General features: G+C 40.1%; 1 protein-coding gene across 6 annotated transcripts in view; it reads left to right on the top strand.

The window, feature by feature from the left end:
* unc5a (unc-5 netrin receptor A) overlaps positions 1 to 16,000 on the top strand; it is a 613,315-nt gene that overhangs the window by 315,418 nt on the left and 281,897 nt on the right. For 5 of the 6 annotated variants that reach the window (XM_063053436.1, XM_063053437.1, XM_063053434.1 and 2 more), the window contains exon 2: positions 13,923 to 14,144. The exons of the other annotated variant lie outside the window; for it this stretch is intronic. In XM_063053436.1, the coding sequence (XP_062909506.1) occupies positions 13,923 to 14,144 (222 nt within the window). The remainder of the gene's footprint in view (positions 1 to 13,922; positions 14,145 to 16,000) is intronic. 6 annotated transcript variants of the gene reach the window in all.

Raw genomic sequence — 16,000 nt, 5'->3', positions numbered from 1 at the left:
GTATGTTAGAAGTTTATCTTCTCCAGCTTGGGGCTTCTCCCTTTTTTGTGCTGTCCAGATTAACCTTGCCCATTCATAACTCCACAGGAGTGTGACAAAATGATTCCCAAGATATTCAGTGACATTGTTAGAGAGTGCAATGAAATTTGTAATTACTGTGCTCTTCCCACTCAAAATGGTGTTGAAATACAGGGAGAATTACCTTTGTCAAGACTGCGCAGGACTATCTTTTCTGCATTCGCCAGTTTTCTCCATTGAAAGCAGCCATGCTAATAAGCTGCAGAAATGCATGCGTGATTTCCTTTATTGTAGCATGCACTTCTTTCAACAAGCCCATCCCAATTAAATAACCTTGAGAAAATCTTCAGTCCAGGTGTTTTTATAAGGAGCTCATTTTAGGAGGCCATTGTAATCCACCATGATTGTTTTATGTGCATTTTGTCTTTATCGCTGTGACTAGCTTCAATAAGCAACAACCACTTATATTAAGTTTAAATTAGCAACATTATTATTTGCTGTAATGTTTTAAAAACATTCTATTCTGAAGCAGGGAAAGCATACCTTGTTTTGTGAAACACATCTGATGTATTTCCCATCCTGGTACTTGTCAAATATAATCAAACAGGCTTCTTGAAGTGACGAAATGTGATATATATCTGCCATCAGTCTCAGAACATTTATTTTTCATTAACAGTTAAATGCATACATGAAACACATTGGTAAGGGTTCAGTGAGTTCTTTTTCTGGACTTGAATTTTACATTGATGAATTGATGCAATCAATGTGCCACATTCTGATGATAGCAACTAGAAGGCAGACAGAAAAGCATGTGGCAACAGTCTAACTGAGCAACACAAAATCTACAAATGCAACGGACCCTACTGTACATAGTACTGCCCATCTTAATCAGTACAAAACCTAAACAAATTCAGTGCATAGTTATGAGTTTTTTGACTTCTAACATAATTCATGATCAAAGTTTAATTGTTAAATATACTGTTAAAACACTGAGCAGAAATATTTCTTTCAATTATAAATCTACAATAGAAAATGTATTTGGAATAAAAAAATATTACAGTAGATTCTGGTTAATGGGTCATCAGTTTATTGGGGCAGCTGTTTATTTGGGACAACTCCTAAATAACAAAGACTAATTGAGAAAATAACCGGAATTCCCTTTGTTAATTTACAATACCATGCTGCTTAAGTGGAATAGTCAACTGCTGCCGAAGAGTTTCTAACTAGTGTCACTGAACACTGGCCCATCCCTCTCCTCCGGCTCCCACACTCTGACCTTTTCCATCAACACAGGAGCACCGCAAGGACGTGCACTTAGCCCCCTGCTCTACTCTCTTTACACCTATGACTCTGTGGTCAAGTACAGCTCTAACACCATATACAAGTTTGCTGAGGACACCACTGTTGTGGGCCGTATCAAAGGTGGTGATGAATCAACATACAGGAGGGAGACTGAAAATTTGGTTGTGTGGTGTAATAACAACAACCTCTCACTCAATGTCAGTAAGACCAAGGAATTGATTATAGACTTCAGGAGAGGAAAACCAGAGGTCTATGAGCCAGTAATTATTGAAGGATCAGAGGTGGTAAGATCGTAACTTTAAATTCCTGGGTATCACCATCTCAGAGGACCTGTGCTGGACCCATCATATAAATATAATTGCGAACAAAACACAACAGCGCCTCTACTTCCTCAGGAGTCTCCAGAGATTTGTCATGTCATCAAAAACCTTCGCAAACCTCTATCAGTGTGTGGTGGAAAATGTGCTGACTGGCTGCAATACAGCCTGGTATAGGGACACCAATGCCTTTGAGTGGAAAATCCTACAAAGCATAGTGGATTCAGGTACATCACAAGTAAAAGCCTCCCAACCTTTAAGCCCATCTACATGAAACGTTGCCATAGAAAAGCAGCATCCATAATCAAAGATCTTCAGCACCCATGTCATGCTCTTTTCTCGCTGCTGCCGTCAGATAGAAGGTACAGAAGCTCAGGACTCACACCACTAAGTTGAAGAATAGTTACTACCCATCAGCCATCAGGGTCTTGAACAAAAGGGATAACTAAACTAATTTAAGGACTCTTTTATCTTAGACTGTAAGACCATAAGACACAGAAGCAGAATTAAGCCATTTGGTCCATCAAGTCTGCTACACCATTCAATCATTGCTGATTTTTTTCCCTTCTCAGCCCCATTCCCCAGTCTTCTCCCCATAACCTTTGATGCCATGGCCAATCAAGAACCTATCAATCTCTGCTGGAAATACACCCAACGACCTGATCTCCAGAGCTGTCTGTGGTAACAAATTCCACAGATTCATCAACCTTTCGCTAAAGAAATTAATCCGCATCTCTGAGGCTGTGTCCTCTTGTCATAGACCCCCCACCAAGTGAAGCTTCCTTTCCACATCTACTCTGGCTAGGCCTTTCAACATTCAAAATGCTTTGATAAGATCCCCTTTCATCCTTCCAAATTTCACTGAGTAGAAGACCAGAGCCATCAAATTTTCCTCATATGGTAACCCTTTCATTCCTGGAATCATCTTTGTGAGCCTCCTCTGAATTCTCTCCAATGCCAGCACATTTTTTTTTAAGATAAGGAGCCCAAAGCTGTTCATGATAGTCAAGGTGAGGCCTCAGCAGTGCCTTATAAAGCTTCAGCATCATATTCCTGCTCTTATATTCTAGACCTCTTGAAATGAGTACTAATATTGCATTTGCTTTCCTGCAAGTTAAGCTTTATGGTGTTCTGCACAAGGACTCCATAAAAACTTCTTCGAGTGCAAGAAGGACAAGACTGCGCAGGCATGTGACGTCAACAGGACAGCACGGAGAGTTTAAAAAGGCAGGTTGCTACCAACGGCTGTCTTTTGGATCGGGACTACAGAGCGTCGTGGGAGCTGAATTCTGAGGGAAGGCAGTTTTTTTTAAAAACTTCTTCGAGTGCAAGAAGGACGAGACTGTGCAGGCATGTGACGTCAACAGGACAGTGCGGAGAGTTTAAAAAGGAGACCACCCTATACAGCGGGCAGCTGACTGAGTGGGAGCAGAGTGTAGGGCTTTGGCTTCAACGGGCTTCAGAGGTAAATGGGAAGAGGTGAGAGCGAGGTACGAACTCTTTCTATCTCCCCCCTACCTCTGCGAATCAGCCCGGACAGACAGGAACAGCAGGGCTCTCACAGCTAACGGTACGAGCTAACGGTTCAAAAAGTTCATATGTTTAGCGAGGTAAGTGGGTGAGTAGACTTACTTTTCCTGTTTCATTCCTGTAGAATTATATAGGGTTAGGTTCAGGGTGTCAGATGTGGGAATCCTGGGAGACCTCCAGCCTCCCTGATGGCCACATCTGTGCCAGGTGCACTGAGATGCAGCTCCTCAGAGACCGTGTTAGGGATCTGGAGCTGCAGCTTGATGACCTAGTGCTTATCAGGGAAAGTGAAGAGGTGATAGACAGGAGCTACAGGGAGGTAGTCATTCCTAGGTTACAGGGGTCAGAAAACTGGGTCACTGTCAAGAGAGGGAAGGAAAATGCCCGGATAGTGGAGAGTACACCTGTGGCTGTCCCCCTCAGCAACAAGTATCTTGTTCTGGATGCTGTTGAGTGGGATGACCTGAGAGGGTCTCTGGCACTGAGCCTGGCACTGTCGTGCAGGAGAGAAGGAGGGAGAAGAGAAATGCGGTAGTCGTAGGGGATTCCATAGTCAGGGGAACGGACAGGAGATTCTGTGAGCCTGATAGAGATACCCGCATGGTGTGTTGCCTCCCAGGTGCCAGGGTACAGGATGTCTCGGATCAGGTCCTGAATATTCTGAAGCGGGAGGGTGAGCAGCCAGTTGCCTTGGTACATGTTGGTACCAATGACATAGATAGGACAAAGGAGGAGGTCTTGAAGAGAGACTTCCAGGAGTTAGGAAGGAAGCTGAGAAGCAGGACCTCCAGGGTAGTAATCTCGGATTGCTACCTGTGCCATGTGCTAGCGAGGGCAAGAGTAGTAGGATCGGGCAGATGAATGCGTGGCTGAGAGACTGGTGTAGGGGTCAGGGCTTCAGATTCTTGCATAATTGGGATCTCTTCTGGGGGAAGTATGACCTGTTCAAAAAGGACAGGTTACACCCGAACCTGAAGGGGGCCAATATCCTGGCGGGAAAGTTTAATAGAGCTGTTAGGGAGGGTTTAAACTAATTTGGCAAGGGGATGGGAACCGGAATGACAGAGCGGAGGAAGGGAAAAACAGAACTAAATCGAAGATAGTGAGCAATAAAGATGTCGGGAAAGACAGGCAGGTGATGGGGCAAATTTGTAGCCATTGGGATGAGTTGCAGTGCAATAAAGTTGCAGTGAAATCAAAGCGAAAAGTATCAAATACTGGTCTTAAGGTGTTGTACTTAAATGCACGCAACATGAGGAATAAGGTGGATGATCTTGTCGTACAGCTACAGATTGGCAAGTATGATATTGTGGCCATCACAGAGACCTGGCTAAAGGATGTATGTCTCTGGGAGTTGAACGTCCAAGGATACACGGTGTATCGGAAGGATAGGAAGGTAGGCAGAGGGGGAGGCGTGGCTTTATTGGTAAGAAATGATATTAAATCATTAGAAAGAGGTGATATAGGATCAGAAGGTGCAGAATCTTTATGGGTTGAGCTAAGAAATCGCAGGGGTAAAAGGACCCTGATGGCAGTTATTTATAGGCCTCCAAACAGCTGCAGGGATGTGGACTACAAATTACAACAGGAAATAGAAAAGGCTTGTCAGAAAGGCAGTGTTATGACAATTGTGGGGGATTTTAACAAGCGAGTGGATTGGGAAAATTAGGTCGGCGCTGGATCTCAAGAGAGAGAATTTGTAGAATGTCTAAGGGATGGCTTTTTAGGACAGCTTGTTGTTGAACCCACTAGGGGATCGGCTGTACTGGACTGGGTATTGTGTAATGAACCGGAGATGATTAGAGAGATTGAGGTGAAGGAACCGTTAGGAGGCAGTGATCATAACATGATTGAGTTCACTGTGAAATTTGAAAAAGAGAAGCCGAAATCTGATGTGTCGGTATTTCAGTGGAGTAAAGGAAATTACAGTGGCATGAGAGAGGAACTGGCCAAAGTTGACTGGGAAGGGACACTAGCAGGAAGGACGGCAGAGCGGCAGTGGCTGGAGCTTATGCAAGAGGTGAAGAAGGTGCAAGACAGGTATATTCCAAAATAGTAGCAATTTTAGAATGGAAAAAGAATGCAACTGTGGTTACAAGAAAAGTCAAAGCCAAAGTTAAAGCAAAGGAGAGGGCATACAAGGAAGCAAAAATTAGTGGGAAGACAGAGGATTGGGAAGTTTTTAAAACCTTACAAAAGGAAACCAAGAACGTCATTAAGAGGGAAAAGATTAACTATGAAAGGAAGCTAGCAAATAATATCAAAGAGGATACTAAAAGCTTTTTCAAGTATACAAAGAGTAAAAGACAGGTGAGAGTAGATATAGGACTGATAGAAAATGATGCTGGAGAAATTGTAATGGGAAATAAGGAGGTGGCAGAGGAACTGAACAAGTATTTTGCATCAGTCTTCGCTGATGAAGACATCAGCAGTATACCGGACACTCAAGGGTGGCAGGGAAGAGAAGTGTGCGCAGTCACAATTACGACAGAGAAAGTACCCAGGAAGCTGAATAGTCTAAATGTAGATAGATCTCCCGGACCAGATGGAATGTACCCGCGTGTTCTGAAGGAAGTAGCTGTGGAGATTGCGGAGGCATTAGCGATGATCTTTCAAGTTTTTAGATTCTGGCATGGTTCCGGAGGACTGGAAGATTGCAAATGTCACTCCACTATTTAAGAAGGGGGCAAGGAAGCAAAAAGGAAATTATAGACCTGTTAGTTTGACATCAGTGGTTGGGAAGTTGTTGGAGTCGATTGTCAAGGATGAGGTTACAGAGTACCTGGAGGCATATGACAAGATAGGCAGAACGCAGCATGGATTCCTTAAAGGAAAATCCTGCCTGACAAACCTATTACAATCTTTTGAGGAAATTACCAGTAGGCTAGACAAGAGAGATGCAGTGGATGTTGTATATTTGGATTTTCAGAAGGCATTTGACAAGGTGCCACACATGAGGCTACTTAACAAGATAAGAGCCCATGGAATTACAGGAAAGGTACATACGTGGATAGAGCGTTGGCTGTTTGGCAGGAAACAGAGAGTGGGAATAAAGGGATCCTATTCTGGTTGGCTGCCAGTTACCAGTGGTGTTCCACAGGGGTCCGTGTTGGGGCCACTTCTTTTTACATTGTACATTAACGATTTGGATTATGGAATAGATGGCTTTGTGGCTAAGTTTGCTGACGATACGAAGATAGGTGGAGGGGCCGGTAGTGCTGAGGAAACGGAGAGTCTGCAGAGAGACTTGGATAGATTGGAAGAATGGGCAGAGAAGTGGCAAATGAAGTGCAATGTTGGAAAGTGTATGGTTATGCACTTTGGCAGAAAAAATAAACGGGCAGACTATTATTTAAATGGGGAAAGAGTTCAAAGTTCGGAGATGCAACGGGACTTGGGAATCCTCGTACAGGATACCCTTAAGGTTAACCTCCAGGTTGAGTCAGTAGTGAAGAAGGCGAATGCGATATTGGCATTCATTTCTAGAGGAATAGAGTATAGGAACAGGGATGTGATGTTGAGGCTCTATAAGGTGCTGGTGAGACCTCACTTGGAGTACTGTGGGCAGTTTTGGTCTCCTTATTTAAGAAAGGATACGCTGACGTTGGAGAGGGTACAGAGAAGATTCACTAGAATGATTCCGGGAATGAGAGAGTTAACATATGAGGAATGTTTGTCCGCTCTTGGACTGTATTCCTTGGAGTTTAGAAGAGTGAAGGGAGACCTCAGAGAAACATTTCGAATGTTGAAAGGCATGGACAGAGTGGATGTGGCAAAGTTGTTTCCCATGATGGGGGAGTCTAGTACGAGAGGGCATGACTTAAGGATTGAAGGGCGCCCACTCAGAATAGAAATGCGAAGACATTTTTTTAGTCAGAGGGTGGTGAATCTATGGAATTTGTTGCCACGGGCAGCAGTGGAGGCCAAGTCATTGGGTGTATTTAAGGCAGAGATTGATAGGTATCTGAGTAGCCAGGGCATCAAAGGTTATGGTGAGAAGGCGGGGGAATGGGACTAAATGGGAGAATGGATCAGCTCATGATAAAATGGCGGAGCAGACTCGATGGGCCGAATGGCTGACTTCTGCTCCTTTGTCTTATGGTCCCTTTACATCTCAGATTTTTGGATTTTCTCCCCACTTAGAAGATAGTCTGCACATTTATTTCTACTACCAAAGTGCTTCACCGTCCATTTTCCAACATTGTATTTCATTTGCCGCTTTCTTGCCCATTCTCGTAATCTGTCTAAGTCTTTCTGCTACCTACCTGTTTCCTCAACACTATATGTTCCTTTATCAGATTTTGTATCATCTGCAAACTGGGCAAAAAAGCCATCCATTCCATCATCTAAATCATTGATGTACAGCATAAAAACGTGGTCCCAACACCGACCCCTGCAGAACACCTTTTGTTACTGGCAGCCAACCTGAATAGGATACCTTTATTCCCACTTGCTGTCTCCTACCTATCAACCAATGCTCTAATCATGCTGGTATCTTACCTGTAATCCCATGGGCTCTTAACTTGGTAAGTAGTCTCATGTGTGGCACCTTGTCAAGGGCCTTTGTAAAATCCAATATACAACAACCGCTGCATCTCCTTTATCTATCCTACTTGTAGTGACATGTATGTGCTCTGATAATAAATTTTACTTTAAACTCTTGAATTTTCATTTGTTCTGTATTTCATTTTAATATAAAATTTGTAATTTGTAATCAGTTTGTCTTTTTTCTATATTTTTAACTATTTCAATGAAACTTTGGGTAATTGGGCCAGTCATTTAATGTAGCAGTCCTGTAGTGTCCCGATTAACCGGAATCCACTCATCAACAAGTTAGGAACTAAAAGAATTTGAAGGTATCAACAATCATCTTGAATGTTACAATGAAGATGAAGATTTGAAGGATACAATCATCAAAATCATTGTATGAAGGCAGTCCATTAGGTGGCTATGGTGGCTATGCTGATTTTGTTCATTTAGAGTCAATCAAAAGAACATGGCAGTGTACGCTTGTCGAATTCCTCCATCGACAACTATTTGGATCTAATACAGTACACAGTTTATAGTACTGTAGCAGAATGGTAGTGTCCTAATTTGTTCTGTACTTTACTTTGTACTTGAATACTTAATTTCTTACTCAGTTAAATGGCAGTTTATCTTTTCATGCCTTTTTAACTATTTCCATGAAGCTTCAGCTAATTGGGGCAGCCACAAGTTTGGACCAAAATGTATAAGTACTGATATGTCCCAATTAACTGGAATCCACTGTAATTAATATTTATGACAAATGTTACAGCTTTAAGAACGGTTTGTATAATTAAGCATGACTAGTTGCTTATAGATGTGAGTCACAGACAACAGTTGGATACTTGCAGGAAGTCACTCAGGGATATCAGGGCTATCAGGATTTATTCTCAAACTCCAATCAATTTTCATCTCAGACGACAGCCAGATGTGGGAAGTTAAGAATTCCTAAGGTTGGCTGTTTACCTGCTTTCAAAACTGACCATTGACTCCATCCAAAGAGTGTTGAATCCCCTAGGAGAGGGTGATGTCTTTATTTATATACCAGCAATGTCTGGCATATGGACTGCAATCCATTCATTTGAACAGGCTCACCAACCTTATGGAGAAAAAATACATATTTTCCTTTATTTTCATTTTATAATTAGTTATTGGTGTTTTAAGTGTTTTAATTAAATTTATTCTCAACTGTATTTTACTGATTTAAAAGTATTTCCAGTAGTTTTTAATTGTCTCTATCAGATGATCTTAAAACATTAGTATAGAGCTTTTGCAGTCTTTGGCAGCTGGCATTCTGTGAAATACTATCAGACCATTCCATGCTGAGACCGATCCCTATTGTTGTTAGGATTCCTGATCCACCGTATGGAGGGTATATATCTAACCAAGCCCATTATACATGGGGAAACGTGATGGTTAAATGGGGGAGATGCAAGTCCTCTGTGTACTAAGTCTGGATTCAGCATGACCTAGTACTTATGAAATAGATCTGAATTTTCTGGATCTGAAATGGTCTATTTTTAGCAAGCAGAAAATTTTTCAGATTCTTTCAAGAAATGTAGTCAGATCTTCAGGTTACATATTCTGGTATATTTATGTGGAATTTTCAAGCCCATTTTAATTTGACTTTATAAACTAATAATTATATTTTTGGAGTATAGATTTTCCTCCTGTGAGGTTACTGAATTTAATGTCAATACATGTTTATTTTAGTTCAGTAATAATGAGAATTAAGTTCAACAGTTTTTACCTTGAAATTGGGCTCTCTTTATATGGCATGAATATAAAAATAATGCCTTTGTTGTTTTGATGTTCTTCAGAAGGAGGCTTCAGATGCTACTATTTAAAATAGTTACAGATCCTCTGTAAAAAGTAATCTATACAGAACTATCAAATAAGGCTTTGTATGCTTCAATTGCAACAACATTCAAAGTAAATTTATTATCAAAGTACATAAATGTCACCACATACAACCCCGAGATTAATTTGCTTGCAGGCATACTCAATTAATCCTCAACGGAATAATAACCATAATAGAATCAATGAAAAAATTCTTCAATTGGTTAGTTTATCCATATATGTGCCAAACATGTGTTGATACAGTTTAAAGTAGTGCACAGGGCCCATATGTCCAAAGATAAACTATCTCGTTACTACTCTTACTTTAATCCAATATGTGATAGATGTCATTGTGAGATAGCTTCTTTAACTCACATGTTTTGGTCATGTCCTTTGTTGGAAAAATATTGGAAAGATATTTTTGTCATTATTTCAACGGTTTTGAATATAGACTTATTACCTCACCCAATTACTGCTATCTTTGGATTACCAATGATAGATTCAAGTTATTTAACCCCCTCAGCACGTAGGATGATTGCATTTCTTACTCTAATGGCTAGAAGATCTATTTTGCTGAATTGGAAAGAGATTAACCCTCCTACTGTATTCCATTGGTTTTCACAAACTATGGTGTGTTTGAATTTGGAAAAAATTAGAAGTGCGGTTTATGACCCTTCCAATAAATTTGAAAAAACTTGGAGGCCATTTATTTAGCATTTTCATTTGATGTAAGTTGATCATTTCCAAACTTGTTTTATCTCTCTGTACTGCTGGTTGAGAGGAGTGGAGTCGTCGACACTAAGGTTTTCTTCTTTCCCATTTTTAAGTTGTTAGTATTGCCCAAGTCTTTAGTTTAGTTGACTAATTCTGTTTAGTTTAGTTTTTTTGGGGGATAGGGTTTTTTTTTTCTTTTTTTTCTTTTTCTGTTTTTTTTTCAGTTTTTTTTTTTGCTTTGTATTATTCATTCCTATTCTACACGATTGGGAGTTTTGTCAATTTATACTATTTGGTCTTATAATTATTTATTTTAACTGTAACAATGTATCTCCTACTATTTGTATTATTGTTATGTTATGTTTTCATTCTAAGAAATTAATAAAAAGATTGAAAAAGAAAGAAAGAAAGAAAGAGCACACCAATTGGGCATTCAACCAGTGTGCACTAAAATGAAAGAAATCATATTAATACATAAATCAGCAATAAATACCAAAAACATGAGATGAAGACTCTTTGAAATTAAGTACTTGGTTGTGGGAACATTTCCGTGATGGGCAAGTGAAGTTGTCTCTTTTGGTTCAAGAGCCTGATGGTGGAGAGGCAATAATTGCCCCAGAACCTGGTATGGTGAGTCCTGAAGCTGCTGCACCTTCTCCCTGATGGCAGTAGTGAGAAGAGAAAATGACCTGGGTGGTGGGGGTCCCTGATGATGGACGCTGCACTCCTGCGACAATGCTCTGTGTGGACGTGCTCAGTGGTGGAGAGGGCTTTATCCCTGATGTCCATACCCTCTATTCTTTGTAGGATTTTCCATTCAAGGGCATTGGTGTTTCCATGCCAGGCTGTGATGCAGTCAGTCATTTATACTCTCCACCATACATCACGGAAGTTTGTCAAAGTTTTAGAAGTAATGCTGTATCTTCACAAACTCCTAAGGACGTACATGCAATGCTGTGCTTTCTTCATAATTGCACTTAAGTGCTGGGTTCAGGACAGATCCTCTGCCATGATAACAGTGAGCAATTTAAAGTTGCTGATTCTCTCCACCTCTGATCCTCCTTGATGAGGACTAGCTCATGGACCTCTGGTTTCCTCCTCCTGAAGACAAAAATGAGTTTCTTGATCTTGCTAATTTTGAGTAAGAGGTTGTTGTGGCACCACTTGACCAGATTTTCGATCTCCCTCCTATATGCCAATTTGTCATCATCTTTGATTCAGTGTACAACAGTGGTGTTGTCAGCAAACTTGAATGTGGCTTGGCCATACAGCCATAAGTGTAAAGTGAGTAGAGCAGGGTGCTAAGCACACAGCCTTGATGGAAATTGTGTAGGACATGTTGTCGCCAATCCGGACTGACTGGGTCGGCAAGTAAGAAAATCAGGAACCAAGTTGCACAAGGAGGTATTGAGGTCAAGGTATTGAAGCTTATTGATTACTTTTGAGGGGATGATAGTATTGAATACCAAGCTGTGGTCAATAGAGAGAATATTTAATATAATACAATGGTTGCATTTCATAGTTTATTACAATGACCCCATTGCAGTAAAAAGACATCAAGCATGCCAATGTGTATAATATACATGCATTACTAGAGTCCATTTAAACACATTGGCATGGTTAACATCATTTGTGAAAAAAACATGTGTAAAACAGAAAAATAGATAAAACTTACTAGAAACTCCTACATGGTAAATACACTTTTTGATGGAGGAAGTTTGATGGTATTGGGTTCCCTGTTTGCAAAACCCTAAACTCAGAAGAAGATTTGATTCCCTATCCAATGTAGGTATCTATAGGTACCCACACTATAGGAAGGTTATACTGTAAAAATCTACTCTTCAAAGACTAGCTTACTTCCCTGTGTAGTCTCTGTGGTGAGATCTAGCTGCCAATACTCACTAACAATGTTTTATAAACAAAGTTTTATTTAATGATACACATTAAAATTTACACAAATAGTTCTTAACTCAGGTTAACACTTACAGAGGATTTCTAATATATAAAAGATTTCTGAATTATAAAAGATGTACAAACTACAAAGGAGTTCTAAACACAGCTACAATTCCTAGAACTAGAAGATGCCAACAAGTTGTAGACCAACGAATAGTCTGTTACAGAAACTGGAGGGTTGAGGAATGAATCTGAGTTCTTCTTTATATGACCACATCTTTCTTCATTCTCCTTGTCATTCCTAACAATTACACCCCCCCCCCCATGTGGTCTTTCTGACATTTATAGACTATTTCTTTTGGATGACATCATCTGATATGATATTTTCCAGATACCTTTGTTGGGGCAAAATAACTCATAAAGATGGTCTTAAAAGCTTCTGGCTACAGAGATCCCAAACATCCATAACTGATGCTGTTTTGGGCTGACACTCTGAGTATGCAAACATCCCAATTTGCAACCATGTTTGATGTGCTTAGTGAAACAACCCTATTGTCTTGTGTTTGGCTAATGCATGCAAGAACTCTTGATCACATCACTTCGCAAAGCAGTTCTGCTGTGGGCTGCAGCCTGTATTCTGTAACATTGTTTGCAAAGCTGTGCATCCAACTTCAAACTGATTACCGTTTGCAATTTATATGAAGAACTGGAGACTGGTTCATGTTTACAACAAAAAGACTGAACCGCGAATATTTGTAAAAAATTTAATTTTATCACCAACAACTCTGTCTGACTCTTTGGAAAGTTCATACCGCTGTGCTCAAAAGCTGAGTTAAGCAGTAAGCCTCTCGGGCCCTAAAAAGCGAATATCCATCTCAAAAGTGGTAAAGAAAGGTACAAGCACAATATTTTTAAAAAATAGACAAATACTTGGATGGAAACAACAGGAATTCTGCAGATGCTGGAAATTCAAGCAATACACATCAAAGTTGCTGGTGAACGCAGCAGGCCAGGCAGCATCTCTAGGAAGAGGTACAGTCGACGTTTCAGGCCGAGACCCTTCGTCGACTGTACCTCTTCCTAGAGATGCTGCCTGGCCTGCTGCGTTCACCAGCAACTTTGAAATACTTGGATGGGAAAGGTTTTGAAGGGTATGGCCCAAACTCTAGCTATTGGAATTATATTTGACAGATCTCTTAGATTGCACACGCTGGGTTGAAGGGTCTGTTTTTGTGTTGTGTAACTCATTGAATCTATAAATCATTCAGATGAGTGAATTTATTTGAACAATGGTCTCATGATGCTTAACATATGTTATTATAGCTAGGTGTAAAATCGGTGTTACAGTTTAATTCTCAAAAGCTCTGCATAGTGATTGACTTGAGCATCGGTATGTTTTGCTTAATCCTTTGTTTTGTAAATAAGGTACAGCCTGTTTATATAGAACTCTGCAATGGATTTGCATTGCTGACTTTTCTTTAAGTGATCTCAAGAGAAAAGGGAGGACAAAGAAATCATTTCCTCAGTGATAACTGATATCAGCAAAAGTGACCATAACAATCTTTTGGATTGTTATAAGATTCTTGATCTTTAGGAGAGAAAGCTTGTCGTTTTGCGGTCTGGTTTTTCCTTGACCCACACTAAATTAATTGACCCTTAATTTGGCACCAAAGTGGCCTAGAAATCAATTTTACTGCTATCTCTCTGGGTTAAATATTGATGCGAAGTCTGCAACTCAAGAACAGGAAATGTTGCAAACTCTATCTTTTTTCCCCCCCCCTTCAGATGCAGAATACGGTGAAACACATTCCGAGTCCATCCCAGTGGCCTCTTCAGAATCTTTGCCTCATTTTCTTGTTGAACCAGAGGATGTGTACATTGTGAAAAACAAACCTGTCACCTTGGTCTGCAAAGCAACACCAGCCACACAGATATACTTCAAATGCAATGGTGAATGGGTGCATCAGATGAATCATGTAACGGAAGAAACCATTGACAAAGTCACAGGTAAGTTTGCACTTATTAATTGTGAAAGTGAAATTAAAGATGTACATTCTGAAACAAAAATGCTTAATTAAATTTTATTGTGCAGACTACAACCTAACCTGATGGTTGGAACTTGGGAAATAATTGAAAGAATAGATAAAATCAGAATAATTAGCTATATCCTTCCCATGCCTCCCTAAGCACTGGAATAATTAAAATCTGGACATGATTTTTAATTCTCCAACTTTAGGTAATTTACTGTCTTCCTTTATAGAAATAGCCAATTCTGTCAGAAATCATTTTGGCTCCACTTTACCTCTACAACTTGTGCAGCTGGGCCTGCTGGACATGTTCCACAGCCTTGTTATGAATAACCCGTTGCACTGACAAAAAAGTATTTCTTCAAAATGCTAATTCTGCCCATTTGGCCTTGCTCTATTCACTTTGTCTTCCTTCTGACACCTTTTCTATTTCTGAAAAACAACTCTCTCTTTCTCTTCATTCCTGGTTTGACAAAGGGTCTTGGATCATTTCATAGAAACTGCCTGTCCTGTGGAAAGCCATGGAATTTCTGTTAAAATAATGTCATTTGCTTTGAATTTGCCTGAAACACAGGAAGAGCATCAGTCCTCCCTTCTATTTTGCAGGGAAACATTGGGCATCTTTACTGCTCAATGATCCTTCTTCGCACTCTTTCCAAAATACTGAAGTGAAACATAACAAAAAAGCATATGCTCAAAGTATTGAGGTATTGAGTCGGTCAGATTGTGTCTGTGGGAAGAGAAATAAATGTTTCAGGTTTTTTAAATTGGTTGTAAGGAATCTTTATAAATTGTGATGAGAGCTTGAAACTATTAACAGTTTCTCGTCCCACAAATGCAGACTGACCTCCTGAGTTTTCCAGCATTTGTGTGTGTTTTTAAGACTTCTAGGATGGTATTGGAGGCTTTCATCCCTTTCCTATTCGGCCACTTATTATCGTGCAGTTAGATTCTCCTAAAACTCATGGCTTTGAGCATGCATCCTGCATGCACCAACCCTTCTCCTCCTGTTAAAGTTGAGGGTTACTCGATGAATCAGAGGATACCTAATACAGTCCTATAATATGGGTCCACTAATCTTTAGAAATAGTTATTTTCACTTTCTTGGAAATCCCAAAGTTTCCCTTATTTCAAAGATGTTCTGCATCTGCATGGTTATTTCTACCTTCCTTAACAAATTACTCCTCTGTGTACATCTCACAAGACCAGTATGAACTATGCTTTACTGTTGATCATGCATAATAACAATATGTCTGTCATTGGCACTGATGGTCCATAAATCATGTATAATTTATACTGACTATAAGCTCGTGTTTTCAGGATACACGTTTTCCAGTGTAAGATGTCTGATGGGCTTGTAGGCTGATTTTCATTTCCTTGATTATGTCTTTTAGTCCAGCACCACACAACTTGTTCGAAACTAGTTGCAAGTCGTTCTCTATTGCATTTTCCTGCATTGGCTTGGTTGTTCTTAGACTAGCTGTTTCAGCAATCCTTATAAACAAGAGAATGAGAATCAGGTTTAATATCACTGGCATATGTTATGAAATGTGTTGTTTTGTGGCAGCAGAATATTGCAATACATAATAAAAAAATATAAATTACAATATGTATATATAAAGCAGAAAAATGAAGTGAATAAATAGTGCAAAAAGAGAAGGGAAAAGTAGTGTGGAAGTGTTCATGGGCTCTTCCTGAAATGCGAAGTATGGGTCTTCAGGCTCCTTGATGGTAGCAATGAGAAAAGAGCATGTTCTAGGTAATGGAGAACCTCAATAATAGATGCCACCTTTCAGAGTCATCACCTCTTGAAGGTGTCCTGGATACTGGGGAGGC

This window comes from Mobula hypostoma, chromosome 7 (assembly GCF_963921235.1).
Source record: "Mobula hypostoma chromosome 7, sMobHyp1.1, whole genome shotgun sequence".
Classification (NCBI taxonomy): Eukaryota; Metazoa; Chordata; class Chondrichthyes; order Myliobatiformes; family Myliobatidae; genus Mobula; species Mobula hypostoma.
The sequence above is the reverse complement of the archived record's forward strand: the minus strand, read 5'-3'. Positions and strand labels throughout refer to the sequence as shown.